Genomic DNA, 26824 nt, shown 5'->3' with positions numbered 1-26824 from the left:
GAGATACAAGAAAAAAGAATAAAATAGCCACTCAGATACCAGTTTCTACTATTTAAGGAAACATAATCCAAGCTTAAGAGTCCAAGGGGCTTAGGAGCAAAACCCGTTTGATGGTTTTGGTGCAAATGTACTTTTTGAATCTGCCCCGTCCAATATGATGGCCACTAGCCATACACGTGACTACTTAAATCTGAATGGATCAAGTTAAAATATTCAGTACCTCCACTGCACTTGTCACATTTCAAGCACTCAACAGCAACATTTGGCTAGTGGTTATTATAGTGAACAGTGCAAATATAGAACATTTCCATTAGCACACACGTTGGACAACACGGTTATGTTCCCATCAATAATTATTGCCAATGAGTGACGGAAGCATTAGGATCACCAAGAGAAACGTGCAAGTAGAGAAATAGCCACGTTGTAAACATAAAAGATCTATTTCCCATTGTAGTCTCTATGGAACAAATACCTGAAAATTAATCCTTCCCCCGCTCCCTTTAACTGAGAAATAGATTTACAGCTCTTTGAAAACTTTCCTGGGTTAAATGAATGAGAACCTAATCTTCTTTTCTGTTGAGCGGTCTGTGCATTGCATGCAAACTTACAGTTTGGTCTCATCAGCCTCTTTCTGCATGATTTCAAGAATCATGCGGCATGCTTCAGAGGTTCCCTCTGGGGTGGCATGGATGGTGACGGGCTTCTCTGCAGCCCCAGAGTTCTCCTTTCTATGGATGTCTACCCTGCAGGAAAAGAATCAGGAGCCATAGCACAACGTCATCTGGCACTGGACCCTAGTCCAAGGAAGTGTTGCGCTGGCCAATGTACAGCAAGGACACAGACAGACAATAAGTGTCATTAGCACATTTGCAACCAATGCCATTCTCCAAGAAGGCAGCAAGCAGTGCAGAAGGTCTTGGGCCAAACCTGAATTCTTTGCAGCTCCACTTAGAAAGGAATATTTCTTACAGGAGTGCTATTGGACAAAGGCACCAAGCCAATGTGGTAATGAAGCCAGTTTGGTAAATGAAGTATTTTGTGTAGTCTTTCAAATGATCTTAAAAGTGAGCAGGATAATACTGCACATTGGCACAGTGCCAGTCTCTGAACTGATTGCAGCTTTTAAAAGCCATATGTTAATCCAACTCTAAACACCAAATTCAAGCAAGCTTTATATATCTGAGTGTGGATAGAAAACAGAGGCATGCCCTTTCTCTGCCTAAGTTTTTGGTTTCCTTGCCACTGGCAGCCTGCCTTCTTCCAGACTCTTAAAACTAATGGCTCCAAAGCTTGATGACTTTATCAGACTTCTTTGGGTAGTTGTGGCTCTACTTGTTTTTGTTAACTTTCAAAATCACATAATTAATTGTATCCCTTTTTACTTTGGTTGTTAGAAGTCCAAATCCAAGTTTGGGGCCTATTTCTAAAAAAGTAGGCACACACTTTGAGAATTAACTTCACTTCTATTTAAACTTGCTACATTTATAAAGCCACTTCAAATAATATTTGGAACAAAAAGACATACAAATAAAAATCACTTTCTCAGGGAAGCAGACTTACAGGAATAAAAGGGGACTGATTTTAAAACAAAAGAAACATCAATAGTACTTCCTCTGACTACTATCTTATCACTTCACTCCTATGATTATAAACCCTGGGATTCACATAATTGTCCACTTTTTGGAAATAACTCAGACACTTTGAAGAAAACAGTTTTTCCTCTTTCAGGTTATAAAACCCTCAATAACCTGAGAAAAATGCATTAGGAATATAAATAACTAATACTTGTAATTTGGTGCTTTGTAATTTAAGTGCTTTCACAATAATTATTTCATTCAATCTGTCTGACTGTCCTAATTCTCACACTACTCCTAGAGTATAGAAGAATCTGTTGATGCTCAGAAAGCTTAAATTTTTCTAAGCTTATATAGCTATTAAGTGGGAAAATGTGAACAAGGGTCTTTGTTTTCAAGTCCTGTGCTTTGTTCATTTTATCATGCTGTGGTCTTAGGAACATACAAAAATCAACAACCTCACAAGTTACTTTATCCACTACAACTCCTACTACCAACTACCAAGTCAGTCTCCTTAAGCAGACAGAAGACTAAACATAAGGCTAATAATGTACTTTCTTTCTTACTCAACGTAGCAGTGACTCACCCGTTGCCTTTATGAAGCTGTTTCTGAGACTCCCTAGGTGGTCTCAAAGAATGACTATCACCCTGGGCTCTGACTCAGGAGAGGAGGCGAGAGCTAAGGTAAGTGGGTTCTAGGATCCCATAAAGTTCAGCCCCATACCTCTGTTGTTTTAAAAATATGTAGATGTATTCACAGGCATCAGAGAGCTTAGGAGAACAATTCATGACTGTGAGGTCATTAGTACCTTTTTTTATGAATTATTAGTGTTTCAGGTATGACCTTTAGGACACTGGCACAAAAGCTCATGAAGGCCCTGGGTTCTGTGTTAGTCTGTTAGTAGTTCTGTTTAAAGAAGCCACTGTCCCATCCAGCACAGCCCCCCACTGCTGATGCAAGCAATAGCAACCTGGGAATGGCCGGGACCCACCAGCACTCAGGGGACCCCTCAGAAGGAAGCAAAGGAAGCCCCGGAGGCACGTACCGGGACTGGGTCTGCTTAGTGATGTTCTTTATGGTCAAGCCCTCCTTTCCGATGATGGCACCAACAAACTGGGTGGGGACCAGGATCCGCAGCGGGAAATCAATCTGTCTGGCCTGAGAAGAGCCCCCAGGGGCATGGCCTTGCTCCCGGGAAGAGTGGTCCCCACGCTGGGCTCGCTGAGGGGGCGAAGGGGAGCTCACCTCTTCATCCGGGATGTAGGAAATCTTGAAGGAGTAGTTCTCAAACTGATGCCCGCTTAGCTTCTCGATGGCTCTGAAATGCAGCAGGGGATTTGTTAGAGACCCACAGTCCAGGGTCAGTGGACCAGTTCACTCACCCTCCTTTGCTAACTGCCTACGAGGGTGCCATCCTCAGCACTGAGGATGCAGCGTGAGCAAAACACACACCGTCTCTGCTCTTTCACAGAGGGTGGTTAGCAAGTAATCACCAAGTATAGGTCTGGCCTGATATACAATGTGTTGTCCTGCTTTCTTTTTTAACCACTTAAGGCTGTATCAGAAACTCTGTAAATATCGGCATAAAATTGACTCAAAAATTTTAACTGTAATATAGTTATTGCTGAAAATCCAGCAGTAGATAAGCACAAATGAGAAAACCATCCTAGTCCATCCTATGTCTTTCTTAAATATATTATTATTTATACAAATGGATTAATACCAAACATACTACTTTATAACCTTTAAAAATAGTTAATACTCTAGTTTTCTAAGTGATTAAATATCCTGAAATTTAATTTTTACTGGTTAACATTCTATTGATTTGCCATCATTTTTGCAACATATTCTCTATTGTTTTATATATATATATACACACACTCCTAATCGTTTACTATTCCAATAGTGTTGTTATGGGTATCTCTGCAACTACAACTTTACACACAGGACAAATTCCTAATGGAATTTCCTAATGGAGAGCAGGCAGAATTCTAACATCTTAAGTACTGCTCAGAGTCCTTCTGGAAAGGTTTCAACATTTACTATCCCATAGCAGTTCAGAGAGCATTTGTTTCCTTGATGTCTCAGAAATACAACTTATTATTTTAAAAGATTTATCAATTTGATAAACAGTTATCTTAAAAACGATACGTGAAGCGGAGCAATTTTTTCCACGTTTTTGGCAGTATGTGAAAAAAATTAACCACATTCTGTAAGGTTAATATTTAGGGTTTGCAATTTTTTAAATATTTATTTATTTGCACCAGGTCCTGGTTGAGGCATGTAGGATCTTGAGTCTTTAGTTGCTGCATGTGAACTCTTAGTTGTGGCGTGCAAACCCTCAGTTGTGACATGTGAGATCTAGTTCCTTGACCAGGGACAGAACCTGGGCCCCCTGTATTAGGAGTGTGGCGTCCTAGCCACTGGGCCACCAGAGAGTCCATAGGGTTTGCAAATTTATTACAAAGCAGCACTTTGTGAATTCAATAAAAGCAGCAAAGTAGTATCATGTACAGAGAAGGCAATGGCACCCCATTCCAGTACTCTTGCCTGGAAAATCCCATGGATGGAGGAGCCTGGTAGGCTGCAGTCCATGGGGTCGCTAAGAGTTAGACACAACTGAGCGATTTCACTTTCATGCATTGGAGAAGGAAATGGCAACCCACTCCAGTGTTCTAGCCTGGAGAATCCCAGGGATGGGGGAGCCTGTTGGGCTGCCGTCTCTGGGGTCGCACAGAGTCGGACACGACTGAAGCGACTTAGCAGTAGCAGCATCATGTACAAAAGTCCTACCTAAGTAGCAGCTGGACAAAAACTGTAAAGGTGAGTTGTTAGTAAATGTGTCCTGCTTAAATCCATGTGCAAAAGTCAATAGCAGGGCTTCCCTGGTGGCTCAGAGGTAAAGAATCTGCCTGCCAATGCAGGAGACATGGGTTTGAGCCCTGATTGGGGAAGACCCACATGCTGCGGAGCAACTAAACCCAGGCACCACAACTACTGAACCTGTGATTTAGAGCCTGGGAGCCACAACTACTGAAGCTTGAGTGCCCTAGTGTCTGTGCTCTGCAACAAAAGAAGCCACTGCAAAAAGAAGCTGGCACACCACAACTATAGAGCAGCCCCCACTTGCCACAACTAGAGGGAAAAAATTGTGCAGCAATGAAGACCTAGCACAGCCAAAAGAATATATAAAATAAAATTTAAAAATGTTTAAAAAGTCAACAGCAAATGACTGTTGCCTTTTTCAATGCAAAATTAACATTTTGAAAACCAGTGGTACGAGAACGGGTTAAATACGTATTCATGGATGTGGAAACCCTGGAAAAAAACACTAATTCTGGGATGTATAACCAATATGAATATTATGCCACCTCCATTAAGCATGACCACGTGTGACCATAATTCTAGTTATGATGACCTGACAGGCACTTCATGGGCCTTCTACAAAAAGGAACTTGTTTTTGTTGTTGTTTTTAAAATATTCAATCCCATGTGTGTTAATAGCCAAGCTCACAATTAACCATCACTGAAGCAATGTCGCCATGAGTGGGGTCAGGAGGTGAATGTGAACAGGAAGAAGAGCCGGAGCCAGGCACTCTTTGATGAACCACTCCAAGATGACAGTGCTCCCTTGGGCTGATGTCACAGAGGTGAACCCCTCCCCCCTTCTAATATTCATAGAGGGAAAAGGAAGTTTCAGCATTCATCCAATGAGTGTGGACAGAAACAGGCTTGGGTTTCTTCCTCATGGTGCATGGAGAAAGCTCCAGATGAAAGTGGCTTCCAGTTGTCAAAGCAGACTCTAGGGGACACAGTGTCAGAGACATGGCATCCTCTACTCCTGACTGTTTCAAGATACAGCTCCCACCTTGGTTTTGATGCCAAGGCTCAACATTTTTCAAGATAAAAAATCTCTGTACAGTCAACAAACAGATACCCTGGTATAAATTCCCTGGGGCTGTATGGATGTGTCAAAGATCTGCATTCCCTGGTGGCTCAGATGGTAAAGAATCCACCTGCAATGTGAGAGACCTGGGTTCAATCCCTGTGTCGGGAAGATCCCCTGGAGAAGGGAATGGCAATCCACTCCAGTATCCTTGCCTGGAGAATCCCATGGACAGAGGAGCCTAGCGGGCTACAGCCCATGGGGTCGCATGGAGTTGGACGTGGCTCAGCGACTACACTACTACTACTGATGCGTCAACGATCTGCATCTTTTCAGAAAAGGTTTATAAACACAGGATTCAATGGAATCCAAAGACAAGCTCCCTTGGCATTCCCCAGCCCAGATTTAAAGGGAAATAAGCTAAATCCACTTACGTTTTAGCTTCTTCTCTTGTTGCATATGTGACGTTGACAACGGCAGTTTCTGTGTCTGTGTTGACTAGGAAAGAAGCAAAAACTACATTGTCACAGAAAAAAAAAAAGTTGTAGCCCTCTGGCTCAATGTAAATAGACTTAGAGAAAAATGCACAAAAATCTCATTGTTCAAACTTAAGAGTTATTTGAATTCTATCTTTATTCATGTGCACTCACAGTAATTTACAATCAGTTGTATATACATATTTGTAGTCAATTGTATATATAATTCAAAGCAGTATTTTCCATATTTTATCAACACTTCTGCATGTGTATATGTATATGCACAGTTTCTTTGGATTTTCATTTTTAATGTCTACATAAAATTGCAGCAAGCAAATGGGCCATGATTTTTGCCTAACCATTCCTTAATTGTTGACAAATGGTTGTTCTCAGTATTTGCTACCCTGAAGACTGTTGATAAAAAATCACTACTGTTGCAAATGCCACTTGATTTGTGTTCTTCTGAATTATTTTTAGTGTCATTTAGAAGAAAAATAATTGGGTCAAAAGAACATAACGCTTTTTAATGATTGTTTTCAAATTACTCTCCAAGAAGTTTGCATTAATTTACTGTACCACTATCAGTTTTATCTGCTATAATTTTTGGATAATTGGATATATATATATAAAATAATAAGAAAGCATTTTAATTTTAATTGTTTGTTCATGGATAAGGTTGAACTATTACAACATTTGTTCCGCTTTGACTGAATTCGGCTGTGTGAGTTAAATCTAGTAACAGTGTACAATGAATCAAGAAAACTGGCAATTCCAACCCACTTGGCCAAAGAGGAGAACATATAAACTCTAAGAGTGGCTAACAAGGTATCACTGTTGTGAGTTGGCTTATCTTGATTAATAATTGATACATCTTCTTCCAAAGTCAGGTGTTAAAAATGAATTCAAAAGACAGGACAAAACTTTCTCCATCCAAGTCAGTAAACTTAGACCAAAAGTATATTGGTTTCCCCAAAACCAACAGACATGACTAACTCAAAATCTTCTCCATTAAAACATTTAAGCTATTAGGAGACTTGGAAGTAACGGCATTAAGCAGAGCATAATTCAAGAAAACCACACTAGAGCTGCTTTCCAAAGTAATAATAAAAGCCTCTAGTGCAAGGATTTTTAATTTTGAACCCATGTTAGAGCTTCAGGAATTCTATACTCACCCTCCCCACTTCCCTGAAAATATTCAAATCTGTGGGGACATGGATTTTTCTAATAATTTCCATACGATTTCCCAAAACGTTAATGGTCACTGTTATCCAATAACTTCAAAGCAGCTGTGGCCCTTATGGGGAGGGGTGCATACTCCTCAGGAAGGAACTGCCATTGAGACATACAGGCCACCAACACTGAAGCCAGTCCTGGCCTCGGCCTCGGAGTGTTCGTGTTGCTCTCTAACACAGAGGTCCTCAAAGGACTGCACCTCTCAGTGCAAAATAGGGCGTGTGCACCCACAACCACCCTCTCTCAGTGCTGATACCCTGAATGCTACTAGGTCTCATAGTTACACTTTGGAGTGCAACAGATGAGGCTGTAGACCCAAAAAAGAAGAAGGGGCTGGGTTTGAACCTCCTGAATAAAGCTACCCACTAAAAGTCTCAGATTCATTCTTATTTATATTCTTTGTTCTTCAAAGACATCTGTCTTCAGGAAATCAGACCTGTGATTCTAGGAGGAACTGAACTAACTCCATTCAAATACTTTATTTCATTGGACATGAACACTCTATAAAGATTCTTAAAATTCTCCTGCAGAATGCTTTCCTGCTGAATCAGGAATTACCTATGAAACAGAACAAAACAACAGCCCAACACTTATACCCTACAGTCATGAGGCAGCTAGAAACTGGGTGCTTTCAAGGGCACAGGTGCTCCTGGAGCTGTGGACTGCCCCAGGGGCCTGGAGTATTGCTTCCTTGCATGGCACTGTCCTGAGTTTATAACATGGTCTTAGCCAGTAACTTGTACAGGTTCATGTCTGAAAAGTCATCTTGCCTACAACAGCCAATTCTTACTAAAATGTCTTGCATTTGAGGGAAATAACAAGAACTGAGAAAACAGAATCCTTATAAATCATGTCTTCTTTCCAGGCTCTTTCCCTTTACCTTGGTGGGCCTACCTCCCAACTTGGGGATGGGCAGTCAGCAGCATGAAACTGAATAATAATATTTTTAATATTCATGGAGTATAGAGCATCTGAACAGTTACTGCTTTAAAAACTATTATATTAACTATACTAGCAGATAGACTGCATATGAGAAAATGCATTTTCTGTGATTTTTTCCTAAGTGAATATTAAGTTATGTATGACTTCACAGTCTGTAAAGGTAAATGTTTTAGAAGGTAAAAATAAAGTGGCAGGAAAAAGAATATACATTTTCTGGGGATTTACAACACTGTTCCCAGGACAGAGGCTCTCAAATGAGTACACAGAAAAATCACTTGGAAGTGACTGTTTAAAATACAGTTTCATGACTTCTTCCCCCAGAGAGTCCTACTTTGTAAATCTGTCTATGGTGAGCCCCAGGAAACTGCATTTTCCCAAGTGCTCCAGGTGATAATGGTGTAGGAGTCCTACACCTTGAGAAACAGTCCAAGACATCAGGGATATGTTGTTCTTAATCAGGAAGAGGAAAGTTGTCACGATATAAATACAGTTACTTCCAAATGAATTAAGCTTCCCCCATCCTGACAGCAATTTGTCCAGTGCTTGAGTACATTACAGAGTATAAGAAAAATAGTCTGAAAACCATTCTTTGAAAAAATAGATATGGATAGACAGATACAGACATTTCTTACATACATGCAGATATACAAACATATACTCTAGGAAGCTTGCTTCAATGGAATTTAAACTTGTTATTTGTCCTTGGATTTGACCCAACCTTCAGAAGTAACAGGCAATATTCCTCTCAAAATTCAACAGGCTAATTTCAGCACTTATTACCTTGCTCCACGTTCTCCACTGTCCCACACTGAGCCAAAAGTCCATCCAACACCTGAAAAAGAAGCTTCACTGTCAGAATTTCAGGTCTTCATAAAAACAGCTAGAAATGAATAGATACACAGAGCTTTCATTTGCTTATTGGCTCCCGAGTAGTCTGTTCACTGAGGAAGCACAGCAGTGTTCTTAGTAATTGTTAACAATCATGTTCATGATGGTTGGAGCCCATTTGCTTTTGAAATGAGAAGCAGACTAATGTACAAAAAGCACTTCTCCTTTCTGAAAGATTTAACCATTCTTCCATCAGATTTCCTTTAGGGATCTCCTTATTTTATGAAGCAATGAGATATGTATATGCTCAAAGTTTTCCACAATAAAAAGTGTTTTTTTTCCCCTTAAAGTAACAAAAATGTTAGCCAAAACATTCTATTTCCTTTAAGTCTATTTTGATTCCATTTGAGTTGGGGAACATGGGGCAGTGTGTCTTTGAGGCAATAAGGCTACTCCTCATATTCTATCTTATTTCAATGTAACAATCTTGTAAGAAGTTTTACAACTCTGAAAATATGTCTTAACTGTTATTCACAACAATTAATTCAAAATAAACAAAACACTTGCCCAAACTAACAGAGAACCTTAGATTCTTATTGATTTTCAATTTATTTTATTTCCTCCCACATCATAATTTAGAAAGGTAAAAATCTTTTCTAAAATCATGGAATAAAAATCACAAGCAAGGCATTTATTTTGTTTAGTTTGTCTGCTGGTGCTTGGTTCCCGAGAAGACAGAACATAAGGGATCAAAGTGTATATCCAGCACAACAAAAGGGACGACTCTGACCCCAAACTCAGGGCAGATCATTCCCATTAGGGTGCTGAAGAAGGTGAAGTCTGAGGACCTCTAATTCCTAAACGTGAAAGGGAACTATAACAAAGGGACAAAATGCCCTGTTACTCCATCAGCAAGTGAAGACAGAGAGCAGGAAGATAATAAATACAGAAATGACATTGGCCTACCTCCCACTGCAGGTGAGGAGGGATGTTTCGAATCTGAATTTTCCTGCTCCTGTAGAAAATAAAAGCAAAGACATAACAAACAGGCTTAATACCACACTTTCTCATGTGTTAACCAAGGCCTCGGCAAGGGGTTTTGATTGTGAATCAAGAACATCTTGTTTTAAGCTAATCATCAATTTTGCCCTTTATGTTTGTTAGTATTTGCTTTATATATTTAGGTGATCTTATATTGGGAGCATGTATGTTAATAAGTATGATATCCTCTTGTTTTAGTCCCTTTATCATTATATAATGTTCTACTGTATAGCATAGGGAATCATACCTGACATCTTGTAATAAGCTACAATGGAAAATAATCTGAAAAAAAACTCACATGCAAAAAAACTGAATCACTATGCTGTACACCTGAAACTAATGTAATATTGTAAATCAGCTATAGTTCATTAAAAATTAAAAAACAAAAAAAAGAGCATCTTGTTTTAAAGTTTTCAATTACTTTGAAGAAAAAAATTAAGAACAAACCTAAGAAGTCTGAACAAGCTAAAGAAATAGTTTAGATGCAAATCTACCATTTCAATTTCCTATCAAAATAGGTAGAATTTAAATTGCCATATGTGTTATAATTACAGATTATTCCCTTTCTCCTCAAAATACATGGTCCTGCAACTGACCCTACCCTAAAAGGTACCTATGAGAAGTAAAGTCACATATACAGTGGGTTCAAACAAGATCTTTGCTAACACCTCAGAATTTCCTTTTAAAAAATTATTTTTTATTTCTGAGTAGGTAATACAGTCCTAATTCAAAAATTAGGACACTTTAAAGAGGCATTCCACGAACAGTCTTACTCATTGCTTGTGTAACCTTCAGTTTCCTTATGCAAATACTAGTAAATCCAAATATACATTCCTGTTTTCCCCTTTTCTTGGAGAAATATTTGCATATTCTACACACTCACTGCATCTTGGTTTTTTTTTTCACCCAACAGTAATATCTTTCTATTGATACACTGGCAAGAGAGAGCATGCTCATTTATTTTACACAAGTTGGACCCACCAAAGTGCACTCGTGTGTGTGATAAGTTGCTTTAGTCATGTCTGACTCTTTGCGACCCTATGGACTGTAGCCTGCCAGGCTCCTCTGTCCGTGGGATTCTCCAGGCAAGAAGAGTGGAGTGGGTTGCCATGCCCTCCTCCAAGGGATCTTCCCAACCCAGGGATCAAACCCTCATCTCTTATGTCTCCTGTATTGGCAGGTGGGTTCTTTACCACTAGCGCCACCTAGCCCAACCCTATTGGACCTTCTGCCTTTTTTTTTTAGGCCTTGATACATGTGGGATCTTAGTTCTCTGACTAGAGTTTGAACCCACACCCCCTGCACTGGAAACACTGGACCACCAGGGAAATCCTTCTCCTGCCTTTTTATTCAGAAGATCTTTCTCTTTTTCCAAGACATCTTACTGGTCTAATAACTCTGATTTAGATCATTTCTTATTTTTACCTAAGCTTTAAAATTAGATAGAAAAAAGAAAAGAAACAAGAAGATAAGAATTTTTCTGTCTTTGAACTACACGTTAGATCTTGGAAGGAAAACACAAATCACATTTCAATATTGGCGAGGTCATTTCACTGGAAGGATTTGGCATTGAGATCCCATAAAAATCCCCTTTGGGGGCTGCAAGAGTGGAGATGCAGCAGCCAAAGCATGCCCCCGTTACTTTTCCTCTCCTTTGTATCAGAGGTACCAAATAGTTGCTCTATGAAGTCATAAATTTCTCCACCGCTTTAATCTGGGCAACAGCCACAGAAAGCAATGTTACAATTCACGCAGAGAGAAAAAGGAGAGAGAGAGAGAAGTACATAGGCAGAGGAAATAAGAAACAAACAATAAAAGATCTGAGGGGCTCCTGTTTTCTCAGATTGTTTTTATTAAATTAAGGGAGGGCCATCCCTCTCTTCCAGATCCCATATCCTAATTCCATCTTATTTTTTAAAAATAAGAATGCATTCATGCTTTACCAGAGCTGCTTAAATGACTATACTATATAAGCCACTCTGTAGAATCTCTATAATCTTGTGTCAGGATAGGAAGGAGAAAAAAGAATCAAGAACTAATTTCTACTTCTGTGTTATGAAGGCTCATTTCTGACACTGCCTTTGGCAAGAGTTTATAATAAAATTGCTGACACCATCCCATACAGTGGCTCCATGGAATGCTCCACAAAGGATGTCACAAGCCTAACTATTTATAGAAAAGGCAGCATAATTTGCAGGAAAAATTGAGTATTTCTAAGAAAAATACTTTTGTTATCTCCAAGTATAAATAAACATTGACTCCAACTACTAACCAAGAATTCAACAGAAATCCTATTGGAAGAAACTTGTGCACAGACACAAAGATTTGAATAAAGACAGATACTAATGCTTTGTTCTGACAAAGAATGAAAATCATCTGAATATCCACCATTAGGGAGATAAATAAGTAAATCGTAGTACAGCTATAATATGGAACATTATACAGCTGTCCAAAAGAATGAAGTAGACATATGTTTGTGGTCATAGGACACTCATCTTAGAATACTGTAAGATGAGAGCTAGTTACAGATTAGGCTGATCCTATTTTACAAGAGTGCAAAACAAAACTACATGTCATTAGATGTGTGTATATGTAAAGAAAAAGGTAGCTACAAACATTTAGTTGGCAAAATGAGACATGTACTTTTTATTTTAGTTCTGGTTTGTTCACTTTTTGTAAAAATGAGAATACGTTCCTGTCTTATTGGTTTAAAAAATTAACAATTAAAAAAAATAAAATAAAATAAAAAAAATAAAAATAAAAAATTAACAATTAAAACTCCTACTAGGGCTGCTTTCATGAATTGACAAGATTCATTTTTTTTAAAGTATCCTGGAATCTGATTAAAAAATAAAGAAAACCCAAACACCTTACTTTCTACATGATTACATTAGGCATCCTTCTTGGAATCTTATTTAACAGAGGATTAATTTATCTGGCAAACTCCTTTGTTCACAGTGTATAAATAATCAAATTCCACCCAGTCCAGATGATCCCAAATCCTAACTGAATGGGTCTAAAATAATGACACTTCATAATATGTCACGTCAGGACTGCACATCAGGCAATCAGCTGAGTAAGTGGAATGTTCATTAAGCAGGGTTCTGGGAGAAAGCATCTCTAAAAAGTTAGTGAGTCTCATCTCTAACCTTAGACCAGGATGGAAAGAAGAAGAACTGAGAATTGATAAGGGGAAATGGAGCTCACTGTAGTAGAACCTGCTCACCTGGAGCTCAGTCAGGTCACCTGGGAAAACACCCTGAGAGACTGTTTCCAGATCAGGAGTGACCAGGATCTTTGGGATCCGCTAACTCCCATGGCATCATCTAGACACTGGTCATCTCGTCAGGGTACCTGGAATGCCCTACTCCTTTTCCCTTGGGAGGGATTTCTGTGTGCCCTTCAAAACCCAGCTCACATCTGCAGACAATTCCAGGGCATCTCCAGAAAAGAGTGGTTTCCATGCACTTTTAAGTTTTTATAACAGTTCCCTCTATGCTGTAATTACTTATCTGCTGGCACTGTCCCCTCTCTGGACTGGAGATTTCCTCAAGGACAGGCTTCTTGTTTACTGGTCTCCTGTCCAGCCAGGGGCCAAGCACACAGCAGAGAAGGAGGACAGGGAGCTCCAGGGGCTGTGAAAGCACTGCTGTTGCTGGTTGTAGTCTACTTACGATGCTGTGGGCCTTCCAGCCCCACAGGTTCTTTCCTTCATTGTCAGGGAGTAAAGAGGAGAGGGAAGACCTCATTCCCCTCTTTTCTTTAGAGAAGAAACCCAGCATTTGGCTCCATCTTGAACAACATACGTGGATCTTTCTCCCTTGAAATCCATAAAAACGTGCCCTGCTCGCAAACAAGCCAAATTTATACAATAACTTAGGAAAGTGATTGAAGAACAAAGTTTTTTAATCCTTTTTTCAAAAAAGGAATAATATCATAGTTCCATTATACTATAAATCAAGCTTCTCTACATATACATAATTGACATATCTTCTCATCCTCGCCACCCCCCAGAACACTTACAGCCAGCTACTAGCTGCCTGCTGGCCATCTCACGTTTCTCTCCTCTCCCGTCCACCCCACATTCGGCCACCAGTGACTTTCTGAAACAGAAACAGGACTGGTTGCTTCTGTCTTCTTTGAACGACTGTCACCATGTCCAAATTCCCACTCATGACCCTGTTCCTGCCCTGTTCTCCATCTCCGTATCTTTAAAATCTCTTGCCCCAGGAAATGCTCTAACTTTGGGCTCTTACCCTTCCACCCAAAATAATTTGTCACACCTGTAGTTTATATGTGTGCCAGGTCTGAGTCTTCAACACGCCCAGTCTTCCTTAAAAACAAGAGTAAACAAAGGCGGTAAGGAACATGAGTTTGATTTTTTAAAAATTTTAACTGAAAGCAGAATAAGACCTGCAGGTAAACCATCAATACAGACAAACAGGCTCTTTCCCCAAGGCTTTAGGATTCAGGAACTCAGCATTTCCCACTTTTATATTCAAGTAAGTCAAGTGTCTTACGTGCTTCTATTTTTTCTTCTCTACTCAGGCAAGAAGCTCAGCCTCTACAACATCCAGGAAAAGAATAATATCGCCCTACAACGCTCCTGTTTGGCCAGGGAACTGTCCACTTTGATGGATTCTATATTCTAGGTGATTGGTGACAACAGTAAAAACACAAGTAGACAATCAAATCTTAACTAAACAAAGAAACTTAAATGCAGCTCTTCTAAGGCTCTTCAACATATAAGTGAAGCAGGATACTTTTTATGAATATGTTATTATCTTTGTGCTGTAGATGCCTAGAGGAAATAGAAAGCTCTGAGTGAATTTGAGATAAAACTAGATGTCCATTATTACAAATTTCAAGGACCTGTCAGGAATTATTTTGTATGGTAAAATCTATTGCTTAAAATAGCTGGGCAATCAGCTGGAGAAGTAAAATCATATTTAATTGTCAAGGTGTCTCTGTGATTTTGAAGAACCACCCCAAACCTCTGTGTGTGTGTGTGTGTGTGTGTAACGCCTGCTTGCATGTGAAGTGGATAATGCTGTAGTTTTTAGTTGGTCAATTAACCACAAGTCTGATCAACCACACTGGGAACTCTAGCGCATGCCTTAACCATGCGGAGGGGCCACAGTAGAGAAGAAAGTTAACATATATTGTGGAAACTCACCTCACAGGATCTCAGATTCCATTTGAAAATTAGGTGAGCTAAGGATCAGAAGATCTTGGGAAAACTGTAGGCAAGAGAAGCAACAGAGGAAGCAAAAAGGATCCTATAAGAGTGCTTAGGGGGTTCAATGACAGATACTACCCAATGAGGTCCCATCTGTTTCCTAGCAATTTTGAGCTCCATCAGATGACACATGGTCCTCATCTTGGAAGGAATCCAAAGCACCATGGAATGTGCATTATCTAGAGGCAGGTGTGCTAACCGACTCCAAGGACAGCGGCAGCGCCAAGACTGAAACCACCAGCGCTCTCGGCCACGCCTCCTTCTCTAGTGCTATGTCAGATTCCTCGGCATCCCCTGCCCTCATTAGTGTTTGAGGCACTTTATCTCCTTCCCATTCCTCATTAGTTCTGAAAGTTCTCCTTAAAACCTCTGGACATTTTGTACAAGGGACATCCTGTGCTAACTTGAACTAGGACCTAGGCTAGGAATGAATCAGGGAAGCAAATGAATCACCGGTGATAGCCATGTCCAATCTCCTACACAGCACTCAGCTGTCTTTTAAAGTAACCCCCACCCCAAACACACACACACACACAGGGCACAGGGCAAGATTTCAAAAAGTCAGTAGAACTGTTAAAGTCACTTTGTTACTAAATTATTAAGAACAATTGCCTCTGTCTCTATGGAATCTTAAAATAAACATAAGTTATTAGAAAACCAAAGGCTTTCAAAATAAAAACTGTTAAAAAGTGAAAAAGGCTTTGGGGTTTTTTTTGTTATGGAGAAAAAAACGTGATCAGAGTAAAGTCCCTGTGAATATTAGCAGTATTATGGGCCAAATCATAAAAGGATTAAGTCAGGTATTTTTGTGGTGCAAAGGGTTTTGAGCCAGAAGAACTGCAGTTACAAACCAGTAAATTCCCTTGGTCTATAAACTTATGTCCACCAAACCATAAACCCCCAAGTGGCCCAAATACACTCATGCTTCATAAGAATTCACAGAAAGGACCTCCTGAAAGTCCACTACTTGAACGACACAGAAAAGAAATCAGGGACTATGATTAGCAATAGTTTGAGACCTTGTAACTTATTCATTTACCTCCCAAAGAGGCCTTGACTTTTCAAGAGGTTGCCAACACAATTCTAGACTTCCCCATTGAGAAAAACATCAAGGATTCTTCATTGTTCTTGAAAGAGGTAGAAGGAGAAAAGAAAAGAGTCAGTGCAATGATTAGATGATGATATGTTGGTGAGAAGACAGGTCAGGCTGCTACTCCTGGGCAAGGAGTGAAGGAGTCCCCCTAGTGGGTCAGGTACAACCAGTACCACCTGCATTAAACGACCACTGAGTTTCACTCCACCAGCAGGGTTCTACAAACCTTTCAGGAAGATCAAAATCATCTTCTGTTAAAAGGAATCAGTATGCTTGACTGTGACTGAAACCGCCATATACTGTTCTGGTGAAGAAGATAATCACATTCCTCAGAGGCTCACTATTTTAGTTCTTTAAAAAGGAAGTCAATATCTAAAATCTCTTTTTTGATTCATATTCAGTTTTTGTAAAGGGGGCTTCTTTTACTGAGGTAGTGGTAAATAGAAATATTTGAACTGAAGGAAGACCAAAAATCTTACTTATTCAGAGAAAATACTTATTTTTCTTTATCAAAGACATCTTTAGTAAATTAAAGCAAAAGCAAGCAAGCAAACAAAAACAAAAACCGCAAACCAAAAAACTTGACATAGAAAAACTGTGACCAGTTTTATCAAAGTTTGTGTACAATTCCCTACAGATAATACCACCTTTCCCACCTACCAAACCACCTCATTAACTCATTTTGTGACGATACAGAGAAACAATTTTAGCTCTAGCTTTACCAGAATTTCTCCATGGGCTTCATGGAACACTTGCCCATTCTCCAAATTATATTATTTGATGAGTTTATTAATGTTTCAGAGATATACCCAACATGTTCATCACTGTTTTTAGCAGAAGCTTTCCCTTAAACCACCACTACTTATGCCGTGTGTGTGTGTGTGCGCGTGTGCTCAGTCGATTCGGTTGTGTCCCCATGGATCATGGTCCACCAGGCTCCTCTGTCCATGGAATTTTCCCAGGAAGAATACTGGAGTGGGTTGCCATGCCTTCCTCCAGGGAATCTTCCTGACCCAGGGATGAGACCCATGTCTCCTGTGTCTCCTGCATTGCAGGCAGAATCTTTACTGCTTGAGCCATGGGTGCTGAGCATTCCATTTAAGCCTCACCACTCCCCTGTGAAGTACAGATTGGTATCCTCATTTTCAGATAAGTAAACTGAGGTACTGAGGAATCCCTTGCTCAGTCTCACAGCTGGGGAGCAATATTTTTGACTATGGTCTATAAGTTTAAGTCTTTGCTCTTAAAATGTCACTCTGGTATTGTTAAACCACCAATAACAAAACTTAAATTTCACGTATATATTTCAGTTCAACAAATCTTGGACAAGATGTGCCAACTCAAGCAAATCCTGGGAAAATGAGTCTTAGGAACAGATTTCTAGGTTCTCCCTCTCACTGTCCACCTCAAACTTCAATATAGTGGCTCATTCTTTGCTTCTTGAGCCTGGAAGGCTACAGTCTATGGGGTCCCAAAGAATAGGACATGACTTAGCAATTGACTAAACAGCAGCAGCAGCAGCTTTGCTTCTCAGAAGAATCTGCTGAATATAAATGCCCCCTAGAGAGGGCACTAAAAGTATTAACTACGGACTCCTTCACAGGATCAGCTGACCCCTGGTTGATAGCTCTCCTGGTGCAGGACTGGGAGCTGTGCACACCTGCAAGCCTAGTAGGCCTTTGCTCATTATCACTGGCCCCAGTCAGTGCTGTGCCGAACCTCACAGATAAGAGTTTGAGAACCCTCCCTGAAATATGGATTGCTGAATGGAATCTCAGAAGTAAAGGACATTCTTCACATGTGACCAAGTATAAACATGAATCTGGATTCAGGAGGATGAGATCTTGAAGGGTAAGACTGAGTGAAAGATCTCAAAGCCAGCTTATAGCTTTTCATGCAAGAAGTGAAAGAACTGTGCTGTGATGAATATTCCAGTTAACAAAACCAAGCTGTGTTTCTAATGAAGTGATTAGTTACCCTTATAAGGCCCTCAATTTATTATCTGTAATTAAGAATAACTGGGTAAAACCAAATACTTACACATCATATTTTGAGCCCAGGTTAATATATATATATATTATATATATATATATATAATATATATATATACACCTGATGCAAGACAAATTACAATCTGCATGTATAAATGTTATCCTTGTGTGGCGCAGGGTAAATACAAAACCATCTTTATAAAGGCAAAGGGAGCCACATGCCTCATCACCAACACCTGTGCCATCCTTTCAGCATCTCTTCAATTCACTGTCAATTGATTTCCTGAGTTCTCCAAACAGCACTCAAATCTGTCCTCTTCCTTCCTTTACCTGCATCTTTTTTCCTGTGTCCATTTCCTGGAACAGAGCAGGTACTCAGCATCAGTGAATTCACCAGGAGTGTGTGTTGCTGACAGCTGGCTTCTTTTTCCTGGCCCTCTCCACCCCATAGTCTGTGTTCCAACTAGAAGAACAACATGTGATTCATGGAGACACTGACTGGTCTTCAACCAAGTCAATTTTCTCTCACTCTAGTCTATGCTTATCAGCCCAGGGCAACAGGCTGTTGACGGGAAAACACCAGGGAAGGTTGTTCCCGGCACAGTGGCCACTGCAAACCCTTCCTGTGATTGGACTAGAGTGACTCATATGGAGGTGGTGTCTCTTCCCTGAAGACAAGCACAATGGCGTGCCTTGACACACTGATGAGACAGTTTCACAACTAAAAAAAACTCAAGCCAGAAGCTGTGAGTCCTCAATGCCTGGGAATGAGTGATAAACCAACAGTCATTTTACTTCTGAAAAGAAGGAACTACTCACAGCAGTTATGATAGACTTTGATCTTATTCATTATGCTCAGGATGACTAAGAAAAATTCAGTGAATCTCTAATATAGCTCTAAATCCCAAGTAAGCAGAGAAAGGAGGGAAGGGTCCTCCCTTGTGAAGGAGCTTCTCCACACCGTGTACATCAATAGCATCCACCATCTCACACAAAAGGAACATGCCACCCATGCTGAGGGTTAGGTACCACGAGCAATCCATACCACCATACCCACATGTTCTGACTGGAAGTTAAATACTGGACATTTTATCTGACTTGGGGGAATAGGATGATTTCTAAGATTAAATAAAAAACTGTTTCATATTCATTTAACAGATGTTCACTAAGCATCTATTACTATAGCCAAACACTTGTTTTAGGTTCTGGGGTACAGTGGGGAAAAAAACAAAAATGCCCTTATTCCGCTTATATTCTAGGGAGCAAACAAAGACAACACTGACCTCCTACCCTAGAACTCTCTAATTAATTTCAATAAAACATGTAGTTTACCATGTCTAATTGGTCCCTTGATCCAATTAAATCCTCAAGGAAAAAGGCCATTCCTGCCTTTTCCTCATCATATTCTTGGGTTTTAGCTAGACATGAACCCAATGTCCTTTAATGCCTGTTTCTGCACAGTATCCTTATACAGTACTTGCGGCTAGTAAAGAGCATCACACGATCCTTGTTTCTAAGCGCGTGGGGAAGTTAAAGCTGAGGCAGGAGTTTCTGTGCAGAACGGCAGTGGGACACAGGCGCTGCCACAAACGGGTGCCTTTCCTTCTCAGCCAGCACAGCCCCTTAGTACCTAATCCTTGAGATTTCTTCCCCTTCTCAAAGGGGAGCTCTGGAGAAAATAAGATCAGAGGGAAAGTTCTGTCTCAAAATTGGGAGGAGTCAGAAAAAACTTCTCACACAACACTAACAAAAAAATAAAATCAGTTCATAGCATACAAAGAATAACAAATCTGTGAAGGTCTTCAATATCTCATAAAATGCTGATATAAAAAGGAAAATCATTAGCTCTTAGAGCTAGTATTACATGATTTAATATAATGAAACTTTTAAAAGAACTTTAACAGCCAACTTTCTTTTATTTTTTTTTTTAGGCCATGCCAAGCAGCTTATGGAATCGTAGCTCCTAGACCAGGGATTGAACCTGGGCCCTCAGCAGTGAAAGCACAGGGTCCTAACTACTGGACTGCAAGAGAATTCTCCTTTTAAAATTCATTTCTATTTTATTGTCAAACAGCTAACTTTAAAAACAGATGAATGAACTGGGAAAGATAGCATATAAATTCAGTTCAGTTCAGTCGCTCAGTCCTGTCCGACTCTTTGTGACTCCATGAATCGCAGCACACCAGGCCTCCCTGTCCATCACCAACTCCCGGAGTTCACCCAGACTCACGTCCATCGAGTCAGTGATGCCATCCAGCCATCTCATCCTCTGTCATCCCCTTCTCCTCCTTCCCTCAATCCCTCCCAGCATCAGAGTCTTTTCCAATGAGTCAACTCTTCGCATGACGTGGCCAAAGTACTGGAGTTTCAGCTGTAGCATCATTCCTTCCAAAGAAATCCCAGGGCTGATCTCCTTCAGAATGGACTGGTTGGATCTCCTTGCAGTCCAAGGGACTCTCAAGAGTCTTCTCCAACACCACAGTTCAAAAGCATCAATTCTTCGGCACTCAGCCTTCTTCACAGTCCAACTCTCACATCCATACACGACCACAGGAAAAACCATAGCCTTGACTAGACGAACCTTTGTTGGCAAAGTAATGTCTCTGCTTTTGAATATGCTATCTAGGTTGGACATAACTTTCCTTCCAAGGAGTAAGCGTCTTTTAATTTCATGGCTTCAGTCACCATCTGCAGTGATTTTGGAGCCCCAAAAAATAAAGTCTGACACTGTTTCCACTGTTCCCCCATCTATTTCCCATGAAGTGATGGGACCAGACGCCATGATCTTCATTTTCTGAATGTTGAGCTTTAAGCCAAATTTTTCACTCTCCACTTTCACTTTCATCAAGAAGCTGTTTAGTTCCTCTTCACTTTCGGCCATAAGGGTGGTGTCATCTGCATATCTGAGGTGATTGATATTTCTCCCGGCAATCTTGATTCCAGCTTGTGTTTCTTCCAGTCCAGCGTTTCTCATGATGTACTCTGCATATAAGTTAAATAACCAGGGTGACAATACACAGCCTTGACGTACTCTTTTTCCTATTTGGAACCAGTCTGTTGTTCCATGTCCAGTTCTAACTGTTGCTTCCTGACCTACATATAGGGTTCTCAAGAGGCAGGTCAGGTGGTCTGGTATTCCCATCTCTTGAAGAATTTTCCACAGTTTATTGTGATCCACACAGTCAAAGGCTTTGGCATAGTCAATAAAGCAGAAATAGATGTTTTTCTGGAACTCTCTTGCTTTTTCCATGATCCAGCGGATGTTGGCAACTTGATCTCTGGTTCCTCTGCCTTTTCTCAAACCAGCTTGAACATCAGGAAGTTCACAGTTCACATATTGCTGAAGCCTGGCTTGGAGAATTTTGAGCATTATTTTACTAGCATGTGAGATGAGTGCAGTTGTGCGGTAGTTTGAGCAGTCTTTGGCATTGCCTTTCTTTGGGATTGGAATGAAAAACTGACCTTTTCCAGTCCTGTGGCCACTGCTGAGTTTTCCAAATTTGCTGGCATATTGAGTGCAGCACTTTCACAGCATCTACTTTCAGGATTTGAAATAGCTCAACTGGAATTCCATCACCTCCACTAGCTTTGTTCGTAGTGATGCTTTCTAAGGCCCACTTGACTTTACATTCCAGGATGTCTGGCTCTAGGTCAGTGATCACACTACTCTTATTTTTAAAAGGATTCATTATCTTAATGAGGATTCACCTTAAGATCTCTTAACATCAATTCTGAAATAAGACAAACTAGTAGGGCGATAACTGCAAAAATATACAAATTTATAACCAGTTTTGAAAGACCAGACTTTTGCCTAGAGAAAAATTTCTAGTGTTGCTGACAGAAATGCAAGATTCCTTAGCTGTATCCTTCCCAAATTATGCACACCCTATCCCTACCCCCTGCAGATCCACAGCTCTTGACAGGTGACAAGGACACAGCAGTCACTCAGGAAATCTGAGGAATGAATGAACGTGCACAACAGGGCTAACATCTCTGACACTTAAACAGAGAATTCTTTCCAGCTGCTGATTCATGTTCTCTTCTGAGTTCCCTGTCTCACGAAGATAGTAAACAGAGCATCTGTCTCACTTGGTTCCAGACTTTTCATCACTTCCTCAAACCAGCATCATTATGGGTGGGTCCCAGCAGGACTCATCCATGGGAAACCGCCTGTAGCAGTCAACACCAGACACGAATAAAAGTGAACAGTCTGCCTGGCTCTGCAGGTGACCCTGGGAGGGCCTGCTCCCACAGCTCCAAGTTTCTTTTCCTCTCTCTCCTCCCTTCCCTGGAAGCAGTGCACAGTTGCCCCCTATGTCGACCCTGTTGCTTTCTTTGCTGGGAACTCAGTCTTCTACAGCGTGAGTGAGGAGGGAAGAGAGTTCAGTCCGTGCCCTCCCTCTAACTTCACGGAGTCCCAGCCTTCTTAGGACTGTGATCAGCGCCTGCCCTCTCTGCCCCTCTGTCCCTCACTGAATCCCAGGGAATTATGAGAAAGTGCTCCATAGACTGTGCTGCACCCTACACGTGAAGGCATTAGGCTGATGTTGACAGAAGCACAGCACCCTCAGATTCATTTCCCCAGTTTGGGTCCTGATGTGCCCAGGAGAGCCAGTGCCTGGTTCTCCTGAGAAATGTGAGTGGCTCTGACTTCACCTGATGAGTCACAACCAAATAACCAATCAGAAGGCGTCGCAGAGAGCCAGCACTGAACTAGGAGAACTCTGAAGTGATGTCACCTGTGGATTCAGGCTCAAAAGGTCCCATTTCAGGAAAATTTTGGAAGCTAAGACATACAACTGGCAAACCGACGGATTATTCTTCTCCATTTAAAAGCACCTTGTTTATTGTGCTGAAGTACGAGTGCTTGTGTTCCTTGGTGGGAAATACAAAGTTTGTAATAGTTAAGCACAGATACTGGTGGAAATGCAAACAATTTTATTTACTAATGTCCATGAGGTCTTGATTTCTTTTTTTTTGGCTGCACCATACAGCATGTGGGATCTTAGTTTCCCAACCAGGGATCAAACTGGCACCTTCTACATCCCCGCGTGGGAAACTCAGAGTCTTAACCACTGGACCACCAGGGACATCCCCATGAGGCCTTGATTTCTTAGAGGAGAACAATGATTAAAGAAGAAATATAAATTTAAATGTATTCCCTGGGTTGTCTAACCTAATAATTGCTCCCAGCTCTAGTAAAATATTTCATTGCTACCAAAGGCCACCATTATTTTGACACTGCAAGCAGCAGATGGAGATGTGCTGAGATGGCAACAGAAGACCACGGTTTGAATCCTGGCTCTGCCCTGGCAAGCTAACGGACAGATACTGGGCCAGTCACTGAACCTCTCTGGTTAATGCCTCAGACAGGAGGCAGCTGGGACAAGATTATAGGTAGACAAGCTTCTTTTCAAACCCAAGATTCATTTATTTTGGCAGCAAAACAAAACTATCACAAAGAGAAGGGAATGAGCAGAAAGAAGTGTCTCCTTAGGCTACAAACAGACACTGAATTTTAAAAAAACCATCCCAATAAATCTTGCATTTTGTTTGCATCACAATTTTTAACAACCCAATAGATAAGTTAGCTGAATCTCCACAGTATTTTATAAACAGAATGGCTTACAATCCAAAAAAGTGGATCTGTGACTCTACCTGTATCACAACCCACCCCTACAAGCCACAGTTTATCCCGTTTCTTCTCTTTTCTACCTTATTGGAGAAAGCCTTGATGTTGGGGGCCAGAGTGAGGTACTCCGCCCATGGCAAAGGTCATGAGGAAGGAGGCTCGACATACGCAAAGGCGGGATCGAGCCTCAGGAGTCCCCCTGGAAATCCTCGAGCGTCTACCCCCATAACCAGAGCCTGCCTACTTTACTACTTTGTGCTCTTACCTACACCTCTGACTTTACGGGGGGCTGTCCCCCACCACCTCTTTCGGAGAAGGAGTTAACTTAGGGCTCCAGTTTATAATAATTCCTGGGCGTGATAAGAGTGTTTTAACCTACAAACTCCTCTGAAGGTTCTCTAGCCTGCCTGACAGGCTTGTCCGGCCACATGTGATTGCTCACAGCCTCCCAACCTTGAGAGGCACAAGATGCTTTAAACCCTCTAAAAACAGGTTCTTTAGAGAAGTTAGAAAACTATTAGTATAAGTATAACGGGCTGATTAGAAATTGTATTGGTGAAGGGTTTTTCATTTGTTGAGCCAATGTTTGTTGCTAAGTCTCCACATCCCCTGCCCTTACACACATTAATGAATATATAGAAGAAATAAGTATTAACCTTTGATATTAATCACGTTAGACCTTAGGCTAAGTAAATTCTTTCCTTAGCTAAAACCCACTACACCCTCACCCTGTAGGAATGTAACTTTACTTGGGTGGCGTCTGTTTTGAGAATAATCAGCCCTGGAGAAATAAGTGTCCTGATTGACTGACCGCTGTCACAAGGAGAGGGTCGTAAATTGTCAGCAGGCCCCCCTGGCCAGAAGATGATGTAACACCCCTAAGACCTCTGTATACATTTGTGTGAAGCACCTGACTTTAATAAAAGTCAGGACTGCTGTCCCCACGTGACTTTTGTATAACATCTTAGTGTATAAAAACAGACTCTGGAAAATAAAGAATTGGGATCAGTTTCTCGAAATACTGGTCTCCCCATGTCGCTCTCTCTCTTTCTCTGGTTGAGTCTCCATCTGGAGCGCGGAACCCACCATGCTTACTAATTATGCCTGGGCTTCTAAGATCCGACCGGGGAGGCCTCAGTGTCTCCTCTCCTTTGGGAGAACGGAAGGACGCCTGCGGCCTACGTAAGTGGTGCAAACTTCTTGTCTTGAAGTTTTATTGGTCTCCCGCGTAAACCAAGCTACTCAGCCTCTTTTCTCCACTGAATTTTCCTACTGAGCTATCCTTATTCTATTACTCTTTATATCTTTAATTAATATCTAATTGAAGCTATTATATCCTGATCCTCGCCTACGCCGTCTCTCCTTCGAATACCCTGGATCAGCCGGGGCTGGTCCCCGGCACCTTATGTTTGTATTTTCACTAGTACCAGGATTACTCTTGTATAATCTCTGGTGTCTGGATTTTGAAGGTACAATGTTATTTCCTGAAATTTACTATGAAGGTATAGTGTTATTTCCTAAAATTTACTATGAATTTGCCAATATCTGTTGGATCACAGAAAAAGCAAGAGAGTTCCAGAAAAACATCTATTTTTGCTTTATTGACTATGCCAAAGCCTTTGACTGTGTGGATCACAATAAACTGTGGAAAATTCTTCAAGAGATGGGAATACCAGACCACCTGACCTGCCTCTTGAGAACCCTATATGTAGGTCAGGAAGCAACAGTTAGAACTGGACATGGAACAACAGACTGGTTCCAAATAGGAAAAGGAGTACATCAAGGCTGTGTATTGTCACCCTGCTTATTTAACTTATATGCAGAGTACATCATGAGAAACGCTGGACTGGAAGAAACACAAGCTGGAATCAAGATTGCCGGGAGAAATATCAATAACCTCAGATATGCAGATGACACCACCCTTATGGCCGAAAGTGAAGAGGAACTAAACAGCCTCTTGATGAAAGTGAAAGTGGAGAGCGAAAAATTTGGCTTAAAGCTCAACATTCAGAAAATGAAGATCATGGCATCCGGTCCCATCACTTCATGGGAAATAGATGGGGAAACAGTGGAAACAGTATCAGACTTTATTTTTTTGGGCTCCAAAATCACTGCAGATAGTGACTGAAGCCATGAAATTAAAAGACGCTTACTCCTTGGAAGGAAAGTTATGTCCAACCTAGATAGCATATTCAAAAGCAGAGACATTACTTTGCCAACAAAGGTTCGTCTAGTCAAGGCTATGGTTTTTCCTGTGGTCATGTATGGATGTGAGAGTTGGACTGTGAAGAAGGCTGAGTGCCGAAGAATTGATGCTTTTGAACTGTGGTGTTGGAGAAGACTCTTGAGAGTCCCTTGGACTGCAAGGAGATCCAACCAGTCCATTCTGAAGGAGATCAGCCCTGGGATTTCTTTGGAAGGAATGATGCTACAGCTGAAACTCCAGTACTTTGGCCACGTCATGCGAAGAGTTGACTCATTGGAAAAGACTCTGATGCTGGGAGGGATTGAGGGAAGGAGGAGAAGGGGATAACAGAGGATGAGATGGCTGGATGGCATCACTGACTCGATGGACGTGAGTCTGGGTGAACTCCGGGAGTTGGTTATGGACAGGGAGGCTTGACGTGCTGCGATTCATGGGGTCGCAAAGAGTTGGACAGGACTGAGCGACTGAACTGAACATCATGTGAAATGTCAGGATGGATGAAGCACAAGCTGGAATCAAGATTGCTGGGATAAATATCAATAACCTCAGATATGCAGATGATACCACCCTTATGACAGAAAGTGAAGAGGAACTGAAGAGCCTCTTGATGAAAGTGAAAGAGGAGAGTGAAAAGCTGGCTCAACATTCAGAAAACTAAGATCATGGCATCTGGTCCCATCAC

General features: G+C 41.0%; 1 protein-coding gene across 3 annotated transcripts in view; it reads right to left on the bottom strand.

Annotated features, from left to right (window-relative positions):
• The window catches only part of IGF2BP2 (insulin like growth factor 2 mRNA binding protein 2), a 171207-nt gene that overhangs the window by 32338 nt on the left and 112045 nt on the right, over window positions 1-26824 (bottom strand). For all 3 annotated transcript variants that reach the window (XM_070790571.1, XM_019958454.2, XM_019958453.2), the window contains exons 3-7: window positions 9907-9955; window positions 8893-8944; window positions 5896-5959; window positions 2621-2893; window positions 609-743 (exon numbers count right to left, since the gene is read on the bottom strand). In XM_070790571.1, coding sequence (XP_070646672.1) covers window positions 609-743; window positions 2621-2893; window positions 5896-5959; window positions 8893-8944; window positions 9907-9955 — 573 coding nt within the window. The remainder of the gene's footprint in view (window positions 1-608; window positions 744-2620; window positions 2894-5895; window positions 5960-8892; window positions 8945-9906; window positions 9956-26824) is intronic.

Source organism: Bos indicus, chromosome 1 (genome assembly GCF_029378745.1).
Source record: "Bos indicus isolate NIAB-ARS_2022 breed Sahiwal x Tharparkar chromosome 1, NIAB-ARS_B.indTharparkar_mat_pri_1.0, whole genome shotgun sequence".
NCBI lineage: Eukaryota > Metazoa > Chordata > Mammalia > Artiodactyla > Bovidae > Bos > Bos indicus.
This window is presented reverse-complemented; position numbering and strand designations above follow the sequence as displayed.